Here is a 17,137-nt window from a genome sequence, read left to right as displayed (position 1 = left end):
TAGTTATCCTCTCTGCCTGTTACTTTTACTAATTCTATTATACAAACATAACTTATACCAGGAAGGAACATTTGTCTGTTGGCTGAGGCCCCGGCCCTTCTGGTCACATGGGTATGACAGGAGCACAGGTCCTTTTAGTCACAAAGTAAAACGATTGTATAATAGAATTAGCATAAGTAACAGGAGGAGGGGATAACTATGAATACCCACCCTAGCTATCAGCTGCGGTCACTTTACAAACTTTACTTGCTTGTGTTTCAAAACCTAAACATCTGAGCTGACCACTAAAAGTATGAATAGAATCAGCCTGGTAGTGCCAGTATAGCACTGGCTTTAGATTATATAGGAAAATCCTGGTGATTGGTGCGCTTTAAAGGGCTCAGCCTGGAATAACTGTCCAAAACAAGTGCAGGTGCTCGGTGCATACGTGCTGAGGCCAAAAGTTTAAGTGCACCTTCCCACCTGCTTGTTCTGTATCGGTCTATGCCCTTCTCTAGCTCTAGAAAACCAGAGCGGTCTATTAAATAGGGGGTGCAGATAGAGAAAACAAGTAGTTGGGATTTTTGACAGAACGGTTTGGCCACATCATGATGCACCAAGCGCCAGTACTTGGTTTGATCGGTCATTCTGGGCTGACAGAGTCCCTTTTAAGCTCAGTGCATCATGCTGTGACCAAACATAAGTGCCCCTTCCTGTTTTCCCGCTTTTCTCCACCTCACCAATTCTATTTGACTGACGGCTCTGACTTCATAGAGCCAGAGAAGTGCAGAGATGGATAGAAAACAAGCAGGTAGGAAGGTGCACTTAAATGTTCGGCCCCGCCGTGATGCACCGAGCTCCTGTAATTGGTTTGAAAAGACATTTTGCGCTGACAGGGTACCTTTAACCTGCAGTACGTCCACGATCCTCAACCATGGTACGGACACAGAAATATGCCCTAAATATACTTGTGTGCAACTGGTATAAACATAAATCCTCTTGCCCAGCAAATAAACATTTAGAACTACAGGAAATAAAAGCCAGAACTACAGGAAATAAAAGCCAGAAAAACAGCAGATAACATGTTTGAAAAGGTACATTTTATTCAGCTTACCACTTGTATCACACTTTGTCAGGTAAAGAACAGCAACAATAGACAACTGAGGAGAAACCACTAGATGTACAGACAAATATATAATTTTTAACCATCTTACAAATATGGAATGTATTTACAAAAATTAACAAGTATGAAACTTTGTGAACTGTGTAAAGTTTACAAAGTCTAAATTCCTCATCCTACATTGTCCATCTGTACATTTTATAAACCGCACTCTAATGCAAACTTCAACCGAAAGCCTGGTGAGTGGGTCGTAGCTTTCGGGGATCAGATCCCCACCACATAGGGAGACCACCCAAGATGTGTATGTGTCTGCATAGTTGCGGCTTTACTGGACAGGACAATAGTTGTCAGTCAGCAATAGCATATACCTAGAGGGCCTAATTTTTTCCCCAGATACAGAGTCATACTTGCCAATGGACCATGCCTGGGATATTGTAGCTTATCCCAATTCAAGTGAATAGGACTGGGCTGCAATATTAGGCACTATCCACAGACATGACACTGGTACTGCAGGAAAGAAACAATATAGATCATTTTAAATTACAGTGCCAAGTTCTTTAGGAAACCCCTGTAAGAAGGACAAATAAAAAAGTGCTTGTCTTAGTAGCAGTCTAGAAATAAAATGTGTACATTCCGTCAGTCATGTGACATACTAGTACAAACAGCTTTACTAATGGGAAGAATTTGCCTGTACTAAGTTTTTTTATGGGCTCTGTCCAACAGGCTTCCAAGATTTAGTGCGCATTTTTGCTGCATTATTTTTTACAGCCAAAACCTGCCAGTTTTGCATCATTGTTTGGGTGCTGAACACGTGTGCTTTGTATACAGTATATATTTAATAAGGTTAGTTTGTTTTAATCACCAAAATTGCTTCAAAAACATTTGTTGCAATTTTTGCAGCAGTTTTACATATTCTCTTCATTGTTTTCTATGTGTGAAAAACCAATGCAAAAAATCTGAAGGAATTATCATGCATAGGATTTAAAAATACTAGTTTTAAAATTCAGTCAGTAATAAAAAACAAAAAATCCCATGGGATTTCTTGAATCTCATAGCTTTTGCTGGTATTGTAAAAAGCAGCTTTTAATTTGCATAAAAAACTGCATGTGCATTATTTTTAATGAACAAAAGCATGAGTGAAGCTAAAAGGAATTAATATAATTTGAAGCATCACAAGTCTTTTTATGAGACTCATCTACAAAAAAGTGCCGGAAATTGTAAAACGATTATCTGGGTATAAGCCCATAAAAAGGAGCTTTTTATAAGCCTTTATTCAGATCGCATACTGCTTTACAATAGCCAGAGTTTGTTAAAATTTTCTATTATATTAAAAATAAAAAAGGTTTTTTACAATTTTTAAATACACCTTAAAAAAAGTATGCAGACACATACCACCTACATTACTGCCACATGGTCATTTTGGCATAGTTTGGGATAATGGGAGTTAAAGGGAATCTGTCACTAAGCTTTTGCTACCTCATCTGAGAGAAGCATAATGTAGGAAAAAAAAAAAGATCCTGAGTCCAGCAATGTGTCACTTAGATTACTGGATGCTGACACAATCAGTTCTTAAGGTACCATCACACATAACGAGATCGCTAGCGAGATCGCAGCTGAGTCAAAGTTTCCGTGACGCAGTAGCGATCCCGTTAACGATCTCGTTATGTGTGACACCTACCAGCGATCAGGTCCCTGCTGTGAGATCTCTAGTCGTTGCAGAATGGTCCAGGCCATTTTCTTCAAAGGCGCTGTCCTGCTGGGCAGGACACATTGCTGTGTTTGACACTGGGTGACAGGGTCACAGTGCCTGCTGAGATAGTTATACAGGTTGCTACTGCGACCTGTATCGTTCCTGTATCGCTGGTAAGATCTGACTGTGTGACATCTCACCTGCGACCTCCCAGCGACTGGGCCTTTAAGGTACCGTCACACTAAGCAACATCGCTGCTGAGGCACAACTTGCTAGCGATGTTGTTGTGTGCGACATCCAGCAACAACCTGGCCCCTGCTGTGAGGTCGTTGGTTGTTGCTGAATGTCCTGGACCATTTTTTAGTTGTTGCTCTCCTGCTGTGAAGCACAGATCGCTGTGTGTGACAGCGACAGAGCAACAACTAAATGTGCAGTGAGCCGGCTTCTGCGGACGTTGGTAACCATTGTAAACTGTGGGGAACCAAGGAGCCCTTTCCTTGGTTACCCGATATTTACCTTCATTACCAGCGTCCGCCGCTCTCAGCTGTCAGTGCCGGCTCCCTGCTCTCTGCACACGTAGCCAGACTACACATCGGGTAATTAACCCGATGTGTACTGTGGCTATGTGTGCAGTGAACAGGGAGCCGGCACTGGCAGTGTGAGAGCGGTGGACGCTGGTAACGAAGGTAAATATCGGGTAACCAAGGGAAGGTCTTCTTGGTTACCCGATGTTTACCGTGGTTACCAGCGTCCACAGAAGCCGGCTCCCTACTGCGTGCACACGTAGCAGAGTACACATCGGGTAATTAACTCGATGTGTACTGTGGCTAGGTGTGCAGGGAGCCAGCGCTAAGCGGTGTGCGCTGGTAACCAAGGTAAATATCGGGTTGGTTACCCGATATTTACCTTAGTTACCAAGCGCAGCATGCTTCCACGTGTAGCGACGCTCCAGCGATCCCTGCCAGGTCAGGTTGCTGGTGGGATCGCTGGCGCGTCGCTTAGTGTGACATCTCACCAGCGACCTAGCAACTTACCAGCGATCCCTATCAGGTTGTATCGTTGTTGGGATCGCTGGTAAGTTATTTAGTGTGACTGGGCCTTTAGATGTAACATGAAGGAAAGCTGAGAAACCTAACCCTGCCCACACCACAGCTCTCTTTGTACATTGTCTATTGACAGTGAGCTGCTAATCAGAGGAGGGTTTGTGGTTGGACACACCAGTGATAAAACCTTAATTAATTAGTAAACAGCTAAGAAGTGAGACAGCCCTGAAGCCAGTGTTTTAACCCCTACATTATACTGTCCTCAGATGACAAACTTGCTGATTCCCTTTAATGGATACTAGGAGCATTCACAGAGTATATAAACATAGGCATAAAATTTCATATAAGCATAGCATAAAGACGATCAAACATTTTATAATGCAGAATTAAAAATTATGCACATCTTTTCTAAATGTGATATTTTTTGTAATACATCTTATGACTTTTCTGCAGCATTTTGCTTGATAAACAGACTGTAAAATGTACTGTTCTATTGTTCATTACAAACTATTTGCAAAAGCTATTTTATGGGTAGACTGTAGGGATTCAGAAGATTTTCTTTGGTCCCAATTATTATGTGCACCAAAAGTAAATTTTAATGTTAATTAAAACCAGCACAAGCTTGTGCATTTAGTTTATTGCTTGAAGGGGTTGATTGGTTTACAAAACTCACTTTCAAGTACTTTATTGGGGCATTCTGTTATACTAGATGGGGACTGACACTCGAAACTCCCATTTATGTGTTAGCTATACAGCTACCGAGAGCTACGGTGGGACCCAGAATATCGACATTGCATAGAAAGTTTATTCACTCAGTGGGGCTGATTTGTAAATAGGCTGTGTCTGGTACTGCCAGAGTGGTCCTGTCCTTAAGAAAACACAAATAATCTCGTTTTATATAACCCGTTATTCCTATGTGTAGGTTTAGTTGTGCCACATATTTTAATCGGTGATGCCCTAACAATATTAATGAGTACTTGCATCTAAAAATTAACAATGACAATCTACGGGGGCCAACCTTGAAGAATGGCCAGCCAAAATATGGAAAAAGATCAATGCAAACAAAGTGGGCACAAATCGCTGCAGTGGCCAATGACAATCTACAAAACACAGCCGCTGTTAAGCTAATTGTGGGTTGTTTTGTACTAAAAAAAAAAAAAAAAAAAAAAAAAAATTACAGTGGAAATCAATTTGAGAAAAAAATTCATAAAAATCTATTACATTAACAAATTTCCAATAATAGTCATATCTTACAGTTATATCCTATAGACAGAAACTTTGCACAGTAATATAATTAATTCTGTAGATAAAGGATCTGGATTTGAAATCATTTACAAGGCCTGGAGAGATCTATAGGGTAATACATGCAGTTGGGTACTTTGTTTTCTTCTGTACAAGAATAAATGACAAAGATTTACGGTGAAATGCCAGTAAAATTTACAGTAAAAACATAATATGGATATCCAAACTATGTACCAACAGTTGCTTTGTGTGTATTCTGGAATAACCGGTAAGGGTATATGTGGCATGACGTACAAAATCAACATGCAGATATCATCCGTCAATGACTAAATAAGAGCTAAATAAGTAAAAACAATCTTCTAGCGACAATACAGAAAAGTTTCCCATGAGAATAATTCTTACGCCCTGTGTGCACGCTGCGGTTTTTACCGCGGTTTTGTTACAGAAAATGTTCATATCAGCAAAACCGATGGTAAAAAAAAAAAAATATGTGCACACACTGTTTTTTCACCAACAGGTTTTGCTGCATGTTTTCTGCAGCAAAAAGAATTGCATGCCACTTCTTTTCTGCAGGTACTTGCGGTTTTTGCAATCGATCATGGTCAAAAAACGCAGGGAACAACCCGCGGAAAAACAGCGGCAAAACCGCATGCGGTTTTCAGGTGCGGTTTGCTGCGTTTTTTTACTGTAAGTGCGGTAATCCTTCTGAGGGTCTGGAATTTTCTTAAGAAAATTCCATTTTCTAGTGCGCACAGGGCCTTAATGTTTACGTCACGTTAACTTTTAAGAAAGAGTAAACACAAACAAGAAATGGATTCCAGCAGAATGAAGGAACTCCATTCTCAAATCTTTCTTTATGCAATACTTTCCTCTCTAGTGGGATCCTTTCTAGGTTTAGGTTAACAAATATGGAACAGGTAAGGGGTCTGTACTGTTTGTATGGACAAGGCCATAAAGGTACATACAGGGCTTGAAATAGATCCTACTCAGACAAAATAAATGTAATAAATGCACTTTCTTCCAGTGGGGGACACATTTATGTTTACATTCCATTTGGTTAGGCCTTCCAATTGCATACAGCCAAAACAACTACCATTTGGAGCTTACATTTTTTTGTACTGTCCCTGTACTCAAACTATAAAGAGGAGATGCCCAGTGCAGTTCAATTATTCTTCCAATGATGTAATGTCCCAGAAGGGAGGGGGAGCAGTGAGAGCAGCTCCTGTCACACTGAATTACAGGTATTGTGAGGAGAATAGAACTGCACTGGGCATCTCCTCTTTATAGTTTATGAGTGCAGGGACAGTACTTTTTCTTAAATCTTTCCGGAGTACCCTTTTAAAGGATTTCAAGCAGTGATGGTGGAATTAAAAAAAAAAAAAAATTATATTACACTAAGAGATTGAAGAGTTTGGGCTTCACAATTGAAACCTGAAGTCTCCTTTAAAATGTGCATTAGTTTTGTAAACCTTTTGTGTAAAAGTCTACAAGTGGAGATTACAGGAGCATGGTCACATACAGTATAATCACAATCTAATCTGCCATGACTGGCCATTGCTCAAGTCTTCGGGGTTACAAACAGAGGTCAATTTTTTTTTTAAAAGCCAAGTGATAAAAAGTTAAACATTTTCATAAAAAAATGTGATCAGTCAGAGTTAGACATTGTATCCAGCCAATCTTTGGATAATGCATGTGAATGGCCAGATATCAATGCTCCAAGGGACAAGACCACTTCTTTTATAGCATTCATGGTCAAATCGGATACTGTATGGCTATTCAGTCTGATTATCAGGATTGTTCTAGTCTCCTATAAAGCATTTTCGTTTTGAGCGACGACTGGTGTGCAATGTAATATTTACAACATTATGAGACTCCAAATACCATCTTATTGGTGACATCAAATCCTTTCCTGTAAATGTGTTCACTATGACCAAAGACGGGAATTCCTACAGCTTAAAAAATATAAAAAAAATAAATAAAAGCATAAATAAAAAAAATAAATTGCCCCACCAAGTCGCCAGTCAAAATCCAAGAACATAATGTTAACATGTCCATACAAGAAATGTTTTAGTCTCTTTAGGAGTCAGTTAAAATGTCGTATTTAATGTTCAGCTTCTGCAAAAGATAAGTTGTGTGCACAGCGGCATTCATTCATTTACTGTACAATAGTCGGAAATCTCCATGTGCCAGGCCTCCATAGAAGTGCGTAATGGTGCTTGCTTTATTACCTTGATACTCCTAGCATGGTAGCCACAAACACTTGGTGCAGAATGTATGCATTGGATTGTTCTTGCAGACTGTCCAGGGAATTTCTCAGGCACACTGCAGACTTCCTTTCATTGGAATAAACAATAAAAAGGCCCTCGCCATAGGTGGGAACAAGGAAGATAAAATAAATAACTTGTTCCTTTGCAGGGCTTTGGAACGAACGGCTTTCCCTTCTCTGTGTCAGTCGTGCACATAACAGTTAAATATTGCACTTTTTTGTTTTTATAGCCCCGTTACTGAAGGGCATGATTTTGATAATGTAATTTGTTTCTAGAAAGTGCTTTTAACCATTACTAATAAATGTAGAACATTGAGTGGGCACTAAAAAAAAATGTTTAGAATTCAATTAAAACCTTTTGTGAACAAAACCGGAGCGTGTGCGTGTAAAAATGCCTGCTTCTTCAAGTCGGTGATTGTTTTCTGCAGGCCCTTCACTGAAAAGCAGGATGCAGAAGTGGCACACAAAGTGAGGAGCTTTTGGATCGCATGGCATTCACACACTGGTGGGGGAAAGTGGTTTGGGTGGTGCAAGATCCAGCAAGGCCTGCACGGTTCCTGCTATTTCCACTAATCCAGTCTCTTCTAGGATGTGCGGAGGCAGACACAGCCGGTCCTGGACATGAAAGTAATAGACGGGGGATGGAAAGGGAAGAAAAACAGAAAGGGGGGAAAAAAAAGCAAAACAAAAATTATAAAAACAATATGCTCAGTATAATGAAGGGCGTCAGTGCCCGTATCATTTAGTAGATGTCTAGGCCAGTGGAATAATATTTCTTAAATGACAAGCTAAGAAAAATATTAGTGACAAGTATGTGTAGTGTATGGAAAGATGAAAGTAAATGTCATTGTTATAGCCAAAAGAAAAAGCAGGAAAAACAGATGTCGACAGGTATCTCAGTAGCAAAATTTATTTACAAAATTCAGCAAAAAACAAAGTGCAATTGATCAGGAGCTGCAGAAGAAGCCATTCTACATCAGGGCTGTGCATTTCTCCTCCTAACAGTCCACTACACCATGCATTATGCTAGTGAAGGTGGCTGGGGCTGCACAGCAATTAAAAGGCGAACAAGAACTCCCTCCGGCACAACAATCGTTGCTAGTCACCTGACATTTCCTGCGAGTTTAGTAAAGCTTGCCATACTTGCAGTGTAGCCCCAGCCAAAAGCTTCCGATTTCATGCTATCAAGACCTGACAGAACTCCTTGCACATTTATGTGGTTAGGATTAGTAAGGCACATAAGCCTCTCAATGTTGTCTCTGCGTTGCAGCAATCAGGAAAACACGTTTCTGGGTCAAATTGTTCTTTTCGCAGAGACAAATCAAATGACTAACTGCAATTAAAGGTAACATAGGTTTACATGCTATAAATTGTGAAGTCTGACCGACATTTCTTACCTGGTCACATTCACTTTAATCATGGTGCCAATGATCACAAGTCAATTTTGTTACTAAACCATTTGTAGCATGTAAATCTGCCCTTAATTACATTTGCTTTGTCTTTAGCAAAACGTTTCTCCTTCTATATAGATATCTATTCGGCTAGCTGCATAGAATATAAGCCACACTGTGCTCGATATCAATCCTCGGTTGAGGTAGAGAGTGATGCATAAAGCCTGGTAATATTGGGCCCACACTGCAAACTGCGGATTTCCCAGAATATCTGCATAATGTATTTCATGGTTAGTTTATATTGCTTTCACATATACATAAAAAGCCCAGTGTATCAGAGGAACAAGCATTAGTTATTAAGATCACACATACATGAGAGGTGTGAAGTCAGGAAAGGTGCGACTTTGGCTTTAGTGTCATTGAGGTCTATTTAGGTCAAGGTAATACAATATTTGAAGAAACGCCAATTAGGAAAATACTCATCATAAACCCTTGCTGTCAAAACATAATATTAGGAGGAGGTCACCATGCAGTGTCCTCAAAAACTAAACTGGATAATCTGCATGGAGCTTAGGCTAGAGGATTAGAGGCATCAGGCTGCAGAAGACTGCTGTTTGCTAATATATAGATTATGCACAGGGTCACTTGTGTTATAGGTGTCTAGTCCGTTAATTCAGGGCACGGATCTGCCCGAACAAACTTCATAGATTACCAACTAAAATTCTGGGACTCAACTGAATACTAAAGAAGGGAATTTTGTTTACTTACCGTAAATTCCTTTTCTTCTAGCTCCAATTGGGAGACCCAGACAGTGGGTGTATAGCTACTGCCTCTGGAGGCCGCACAAAGAACTACACTTAAAAGTGTAAGGCCCCTCCCCTTCTGGCTATACACCCTCCCGTAGGAGTACGGATTCCTCAGTTTTAGTACCAAAGCAAGAAGGAGGAAAGCCAATAACAGTTTCAAAAACAAATTCAATCCGATAACAAGATCGGAGAACTTAAACAACATGAACAACATGTGCACCCGAAAAACGAAACCCTAAGAACAAATAGGGCGGGTGCTGGGTCTCCCAATTGGAGCTAGAAGAAAAGGAATTTACGGTAAGTAAACAAAATTCCCTTCTTCTTTTTCGCTCCTAATTGGGAGACCCAGACAGTGGGACGTCCAAAAGCAGTCCCTGGGTGGGTAAAAAGATACCACATGAACGGGCTGTCAGACAGCCTCTTCCTACAGGTGGGCCACCGCCGCCTGAAGGACCTGTCTACCTAGGCTGGCATCTGCCGAAGCGTAGGTATGCACTTGATAGTGTTTGGTAAACGTGTGCAGACTCGACCAGGTAGCCGCCTGGCACACTTGCTGAGCCGTAGCCTGATGCCGCAATGCCCAGGACGCACCCACGGCTCTGGTAGAATGGGCCTTCAGTCCAGATGGAATCGGAAGCCCAGCAGAACGGTATGTGTGAAGAATTGGTTCCTTGATCCACCGCGCCAGGGTGGATTTGGAAGCTTGCGATCCCTTATGCTGACCAGCGACTAGGACAAAGAGCGCATCAGAACGGCGTAGAGACGCCGTGCGAGAAATGTAAATCCTGAGTGCTCTCACCAGGTCCAACAGATGTAAACCCTTTTCAAATTGGTGAACTGGATGCGGACACAAAGATGGCAAAGTGATATCCTGATTGAGATGAAAGGAAGAAACCACCTTGGGAGAAAACTCTGGAATTGGACGCAGTACTACCTTGTCTTGGTGAAACACCAGGAAGGGAGATTTGCAAGATAACGCCGCTAGCTCGGACACTCTTCGAAGAGACGTGACCGCCACAAGAAAAACTACCTTTTGTGAAAGCCGAGAAAGGGAAACCTCTTTCAAAGGCTCGAAAGGCGGCTTCTGGAGAGCAATGAGAACCTTGTTCAGATCCCAGGGTTCCAATGGCCGTCTGTAAGGAGGAACGATATGACGAACTCCTTGGAGAAACGTGCGTACTTTAGAAAGCCGTGCCAAGCGCTTCTGAAAGAATACGGATAGCGCGGAGACTTGACCCTTAAGAGAGCTAAGCGACAAACCTTTTTCCAACCCAGACTGCAGGAAGGAAAGAAAAATTGGCAATGCAAATGGCCAGGGAGAAAACCCTTGAGCCAAGCACCACGCTAAGAATATCTTCCACGTCCTGTGATAGATCTTAGCTGAGGATGGTTTTCTAGCCTGTCTCATTGTGGCAACAACTTCATGAGATAAACCTGAGGCCGCTAGGATCCAGGACTCAATGGCCACACAGTCAGGTTCAGGGCCGCAGAATTCAGATGGAAAAACGGCCCTTGAGACAGCAAATCTGGACGGTCTGGTAGTGTCCACGGTTGGCCTACCGTGAGATGCCACAGATCCGAGTACCACGACCTTCTTGGCCAATCTGGAGCGACGAGTATGGCTCGATGGCAGTCGGACCTGATTTTCCGGAGAACTCTGGGTAACAATTCTAGAGGTGGAAACACATAGGGGAGTCGGAATTGCGACCAATCCTGAACCAAGGCGTCTGCCGCCAGTGCTCGGTGATCGTGAGACCGTGCCATGAAAACTGGGACCTTGTTGTTGTGCCGTGACGCCATCAGATCGACGTCCGGCGTCCCCCAGCGGCAACAGATCTGCTGAAACACGTCCGGGTGAAGGGACCATTCTCCTGCGTCCATGCCCTGGCGACTGAGAAAGTCTGCTTCCCAGTTTTCCACGCCTGGGATGTGAACTGCGGATATGGTGGACGCTCTGCTTTCCACCCACGTCAAAATCCGCTGGACTTCTTGAAAAGCTTGGCGACTGCGTGTTCCCCCTTGGTGGTTGATGTACGCCACCGCCGTGGAATTGTCCGACTGAATCCGAATCTGCTTGCCTTCCAGCCATTGTTGGAAGGCTCGCAGGGCAAGATAGATTGCTCTGATTTCCAGAACATTGATCTGCAGGGTGGACTCTTCCTGAGTCCACGTCCCCTGAGCCCTGTGGTGGAGAAACACCGCTCCCCACCCTGATAGGCTCGCATCCGTCGTGACCACTGCCCAGGACGGGGGAAGGAACGACTTTCCCTGTGACAATGAGGTGGGGAGAAGCCACCAACGCAGAGAGTCCTTGGCAGTCTGAGAGAGGGAGACAGTCCTGTCGAGGGACGTCGATTTCCCATTCCATTGGCGTAGAATGTCCCATTGTAGAGGGCGCAGATGAAACTGCGCGAACGGGACTGCCTCCATTGCTGCTACCATCTTTCCTAGGAAATGCATGAGGCGCCTCAGTGAGTGCGACTGGCTCTGAAGGAGAGATTGCACTCCAGTCCGTAGCGAGCACTGCTTGTCCAGTGGAAGCTTCACTATCGCTGAGAGAGTATGAAACTCCATGCCAAGATAAGTCAGAGATTGGGTCGGGGTTAGATGAGACTTTGGAAAGTTGATAATCCACCCGAAACTCTGGAGAGTGTCTAGTGCCACCTTCAGACTGTGCTGGCATGCCTCTTGAGAGGGTGCCTTTATAAGCAGGTCGTCTAGATACGGGATGACCGAGTGACCCTGCGAGTGCAGAACAGCTACTACTGCTGCCATGACTTTGGTGAAGACCCGGGGGGCTGTTGCCAGACCGAAAGGTAACGCTACGAACTGCAGGTGTTCGTCGTGTATGACGAAGCGTAGGAAACGCTGATGCTCTGGTGCAATCGGCACGTGGAGATACGCATCTTTGATATCTATTGATGCTAGAAAATCTCCTTGAGACATTGAGGCTATGACGGAGCGTAGGGATTCCATCCGGAACCTCCTGACTTTTACGTGTCTGTTGAGCAACTTTAGATCCAGGACGGGTCGATACGATCCGTCCTTTTTTGGGACCACAAACAGATTGGAGTAAAAACCGTGACCTTGTTCCTGAAGAGGGACGGAGGTCACCACTCCTTCCGCCTTTAGAGCGGCCACCGCCTGCAACAGAGCATCGGCTCGGTCTGGTGGTGGAGAAGTTCTGAAGAAACGAGTTGGCGGACGAGAACTGAACTCTATCCTGTACCCGTGAGACAGAATATCCCTCACCCAACGGTCTTTGACGCGTGACAGCCAAATGTCGCCAAAGTGGGAAAGCCTCCCACCGACCGCGGGTGTGGGAATCGGAGACTGCAAGTCAGGAGGACGCCGTCTTGGCAACGGTTCCTCCGGCTGTCCTTTTTGGGCGTGACTGAGACCTCCAAGAATCTGAGCGTCTCTGGTCTTTTTGAGTCTTTTTTGACGAGGCGAATTGGGACCTGCCCGGTCCTCGAAAGGACCGATAACCAGACTGACCCTTCCTCTGTTGGGGTTTGTTTTGTCTGTGTTGCGGTAAGGATGAGTCCTTACCCTTGGAGTGTTTGATGATTTCATCCAAACGCTCTCCAAACAATCGGTCACGAGAAAAAGGCAAATTGGTTAAGCACTTCTTGGAATGAGAATCTGCTTTCCAATGTCTCAACCACAGGGCCCTACGCAAAACAACGGAGTTGGCTGACGCCACTGCCGTGCGGCTTGTAGCGTCAAGAACAGCATTAATCGCGTACGACGCGAATGCCGCCATTTGCGAGGTCAATGGTGCTACCTGCGGGGCAAATGCACGTGTGACTGAGTCGACTTGCGCAAGCCCGGCTGAGATAGCTTGGAGTGCCCATACGGCCGCAAAAGATGGCGCTAACGACGCTCCAATCGCTTCATAGATGGATTTCAGCCAGAGCTCCATCTGCCTGTCAGTGGCATCTTTAAGTGCCGCTCCATCTTCAACTGCAACCAAGGATCTAGCTGCAAGCCTGGAAATTGGAGGATCCACTTTTGGACACTGGGTCCAACCCTTGACCACCTCAGGGGGAAAAGGATAGCGTGTATCTTTAAGCCGTTTAGAAAAACGCCTTTCAGGATAAGCGTGGGGTTTCTGGATTGCGTCTCTAAAGTCAGCGTGGTCCAGAAAAGTGCTTAATGTACGCTTAGGGTATCTGAAATGGATTCTCTCGTGCTGCGAAGCTGACTCCTCTACAAGAGGAGCTGGTGGGGAAATATTTAACATCTTATTGATGTTAAATATAAGATCATTAACTATGGCGTCGCCATCTGGTGTATCTAGATTGAGAGCGGTCCCAGGATCAGAATCCTGATCAGTTACGTCCGCCTCATCACCCATAGATTCATCTCGCTGGGATCCTGACCATTGAGATGAATGTGAAGGCCCGTCATAGCGAGCCCGCTTAGGCTGCCCGGGGCCATCGTCCGAGTCAGAGTCTTCACCCTGAGGTGTATGTGCCCGTCCCGGAGCTTGGAGGTAATTCAGCTGAGGGGGACCAGGGGGCAATGATTGCACAGTGTCCGTGGCCTGAAGTACAGGCCTAGCTCGCAATGTGTCAAGAATTTGTGACATAGTGAGAGACATTCTGTCAGCAAAAGCTGCAAACTCAGTTCCTGTCACCTGGACAGCATTCACAGGTGGTACACCCTGGGTCACGTCCAGCAGAGGTCCCGACTGTGCAAGCGCCGCAGGGGCCGAGCACTGCACACAATGGGGGTCCGTGGAGCCTGCCGGTAGAAAAGTCCCACATGCGGTGCAGGAAGCATATAATGTCTGTGCCTTTGCACCCTTGCGTTTTACGGACGACATGCTGCTGGCTCTCTGCAATGTGAGAGAGTCTATAGCCAAAGGGCGACCAGCGCTATGCAATACAAAGTATTTGTAGAAACAAAATACTAAGAATACTACTGGCACAAGAGGGGGTGAGCCCTGAGGGCTGCTTACCGCCCGCTGAATAGCGGGTAAGAGGCGCAGAATTCCTTGTCTGGGTCTCCCCGGCTCCCCTCTGCAGCTCAGCGTGTCAGCAGGAATGGCTGCCGGCGTCTGTGGAGAGGGGCGGTCCGTGGGAGTTCCTAAACAAAAGTGCGGGAAACAGTGTCCCCTCTGTGTCTATTGTGAGGGCTGGAGTATGTAAAAACGACTCCAGCCCTCGGCGCTGATGCACTGACCAGCGTCCCGCCCCTCTCCTGACTGGCAGGTCTGGGGGCGGGAACGAACGGAAGCAGGCCGCAAAAGCCGGGGACTCGAGTTATCAGCGCGGCCGCCGTAAAAGCGCGGCCCGCGCTGAAGTCCCCGGCGCACCACAAGTGCCAGCCGCGCCGCAGTCCCAGCGGCCGGCGCGACCGATTCCCAGAAGTGTGCCTGCTTCAGCGAAGCTGAATGAGGCCATGGCACAAGCGCCGCAGCGCTGATGTCCCCGGCGCACTACAACACCCAGCATGCTGCGGTGTGAGCGCCAAATGCACGGGGACACAGAGTACCTTGAGGAAGCAGGGCCATGTCCCTGATGTACTCCGCTCCATCCAGCATCTTCTCCAGGGGCTGTAGATGGAGCACGGTCTCAGTGCCTGGAGACCAGTAAATCCCACTTCACCCAGAGCCCTGTAAAAAGGGATGGGGAAGGAATCAGCATGTGGGCTCCTGCCGCCGTACCCGCAATGGGTACCTCAACCTTACAAACACCTCCGACATACAGTGGGGTGAGAAGGGAGCATGCTGGGAGCCCTGTATGGGCCCTCTTTTCTTCCATCCGACATAGTCAGCAGCTGCTGCTGACTAAAAACAATGGAGCTATGCGTGCGTGTCTGACCTCCTTCGCACAAAGCTAAAACTGAGGAATCCGTACTCCTACGGGAGGGTGTATAGCCAGAAGGGGAGGGGCCTTACACTTTTAAGTGTAGTTCTTTGTGCGGCCTCCAGAGGCAGTAGCTATACACCCACTGTCTGGGTCTCCCAATTAGGAGCGAAAAAGAAAACTATTTACATCAGATTCTAGAAAGCAGGAAGATAGAGAGGTAAACAAAAGGAGCACTAAGAAAACACCTTAAGGCTACATGTGCACGCTGCATCTTTTTGTGTTCACAAACTGCAGCCAAAACTGCACCTTGTCAGAGAGAGCCTGGAAATGTCACAAAAGAGGCATGTAAATTTCGGTGCTTTTTTGGTGCGTTTTTTACACCCTGCGTTTTTGCTGCGTTTTTGTGACAAATGTTGTCAAAAACACAGGAAGAATGAACATGCTGCATTTTATTTGTCACAAACCTTTGACAAATAAAACGCTGACAAATAAACTGCAACGTGCGCATGACAAATCTGACTTCTCATAGACTTTGCTGGGAAAGTCAAATGTCAGAAAGTTCTGCTGACAAAACTGCAGCAAAAAAGCAGGAAAAAAAGCAGCGTGCGCATGTAGCCTAAGGCTACATGCGCACTCTGCATCTTTTTGTGTTCACAAACTGCAGCCAAAACTGCAGCAAAAACTGCAGCCAAAATGCGGCCAAAACTGCACCTTGTCAGAGAGAGCCTGGAAATGTGACAAAAAACGCATGGAATTTTTGTTGCGTTTTTCACACCCTGTATTTTTGCTGCGTTTTTGTGACAAATGTTGACAAAAACGCAGGAAGAATGAACATGCTGCATTTTGTCACAAACCTTTGACAAATAAAACACTGACAAACTGCAACGTGCGCATGACAAATCTGACTTCTCATAGACTTTGCTGGGAAGTCAAATGTCAGAAAGTTCTGACAAAACTGCAGCAAAAAAAGCAGCAAAAAAGCAGGAAAAAAAGCAGCGTGCGCATGTAGCCTTAAGCTATGAGCCCACGCGCGCTCGTACCTGCAGATATATCCGCAGGTACAGCCGCATGTTTCCCGCAGCTGCCCGCCGGCAGTCGCAGCTATTTTTAGCTGTGAGTTTCCAGCGGAATAGCATGCGGAGATTCACGCGATTTACCTGCGGACGTCCCGACCTCTATCTCCATAGCGGAGGGCCGGGATCTCCGCAAGTAAATCCGCATGAATAATTGACATGCAGTTAGGTGCGGCTGAGGGATCTCCGCAGGAGATTCCGCAGCCGCACTTTCTGCAGCGTGGACACAGACACTCCCCATGTCCCATAGGGTAACATGGGGAGTGCCTGTACATGCTAGAACCTGCGGATTTATCTTTAAAATCCAGAAAAATCCGCAGGTATTCTGTGGCAAAATCCGCAGGTACAGAGTCCCGTGGGCACATAGCCTTAGGCTACATGCGCACGCTGCATCTTTTTGTGTTCACAAACTGCAGCCAAAACTGTAGGCAAAATGCAGCCAAAACTGCACCTTGTCAGAGAGAGCCTGGAAATGTCACAAAAAATGCTTGTAATTATAGGTGCGTTTTTGGTGCATTTTTGGTGCGTTTTTCACAACCTGCGTTTTTGCGACAAATGTTGAAAAAAACGCAGGAAGAATGAACATGCATTTTTTTTGTCACAAACTTTTGCCAAATAAAACGCTGACAAAAACTGCAATGTGCGCATAGAAAATCTGACTTCTCAGACTTTGCTGGGAAGTCAGATGTCAGAAAATTCTGACAAATA

The 17,137-nt window shown here is 45.2% G+C and overlaps 1 protein-coding gene across 1 annotated transcript in view; it reads right to left on the bottom strand.

The window, feature by feature from the left end:
* Positions 1-6,382: 6,382 nt before the first annotated feature.
* LRCH3 (leucine rich repeats and calponin homology domain containing 3) overlaps positions 6,383-17,137 on the bottom strand; it is a 143,293-nt gene continuing 132,538 nt past the window's right edge. The window contains exon 22 of the mRNA XM_075340389.1: positions 6,383-7,955. Within this exon, the coding sequence (XP_075196504.1) occupies positions 7,836-7,955 (120 nt within the window). The 3' untranslated portion in view covers positions 6,383-7,835. The remainder of the gene's footprint in view (positions 7,956-17,137) is intronic.

This window comes from Anomaloglossus baeobatrachus, chromosome 3 (genome assembly GCF_048569485.1).
Source record: "Anomaloglossus baeobatrachus isolate aAnoBae1 chromosome 3, aAnoBae1.hap1, whole genome shotgun sequence".
Taxonomy (NCBI): Eukaryota; Metazoa; Chordata; class Amphibia; order Anura; family Aromobatidae; genus Anomaloglossus; species Anomaloglossus baeobatrachus.
Note: the sequence above shows the minus strand (reverse complement) of the source record. Positions and strands in the feature narration are given on the sequence as shown.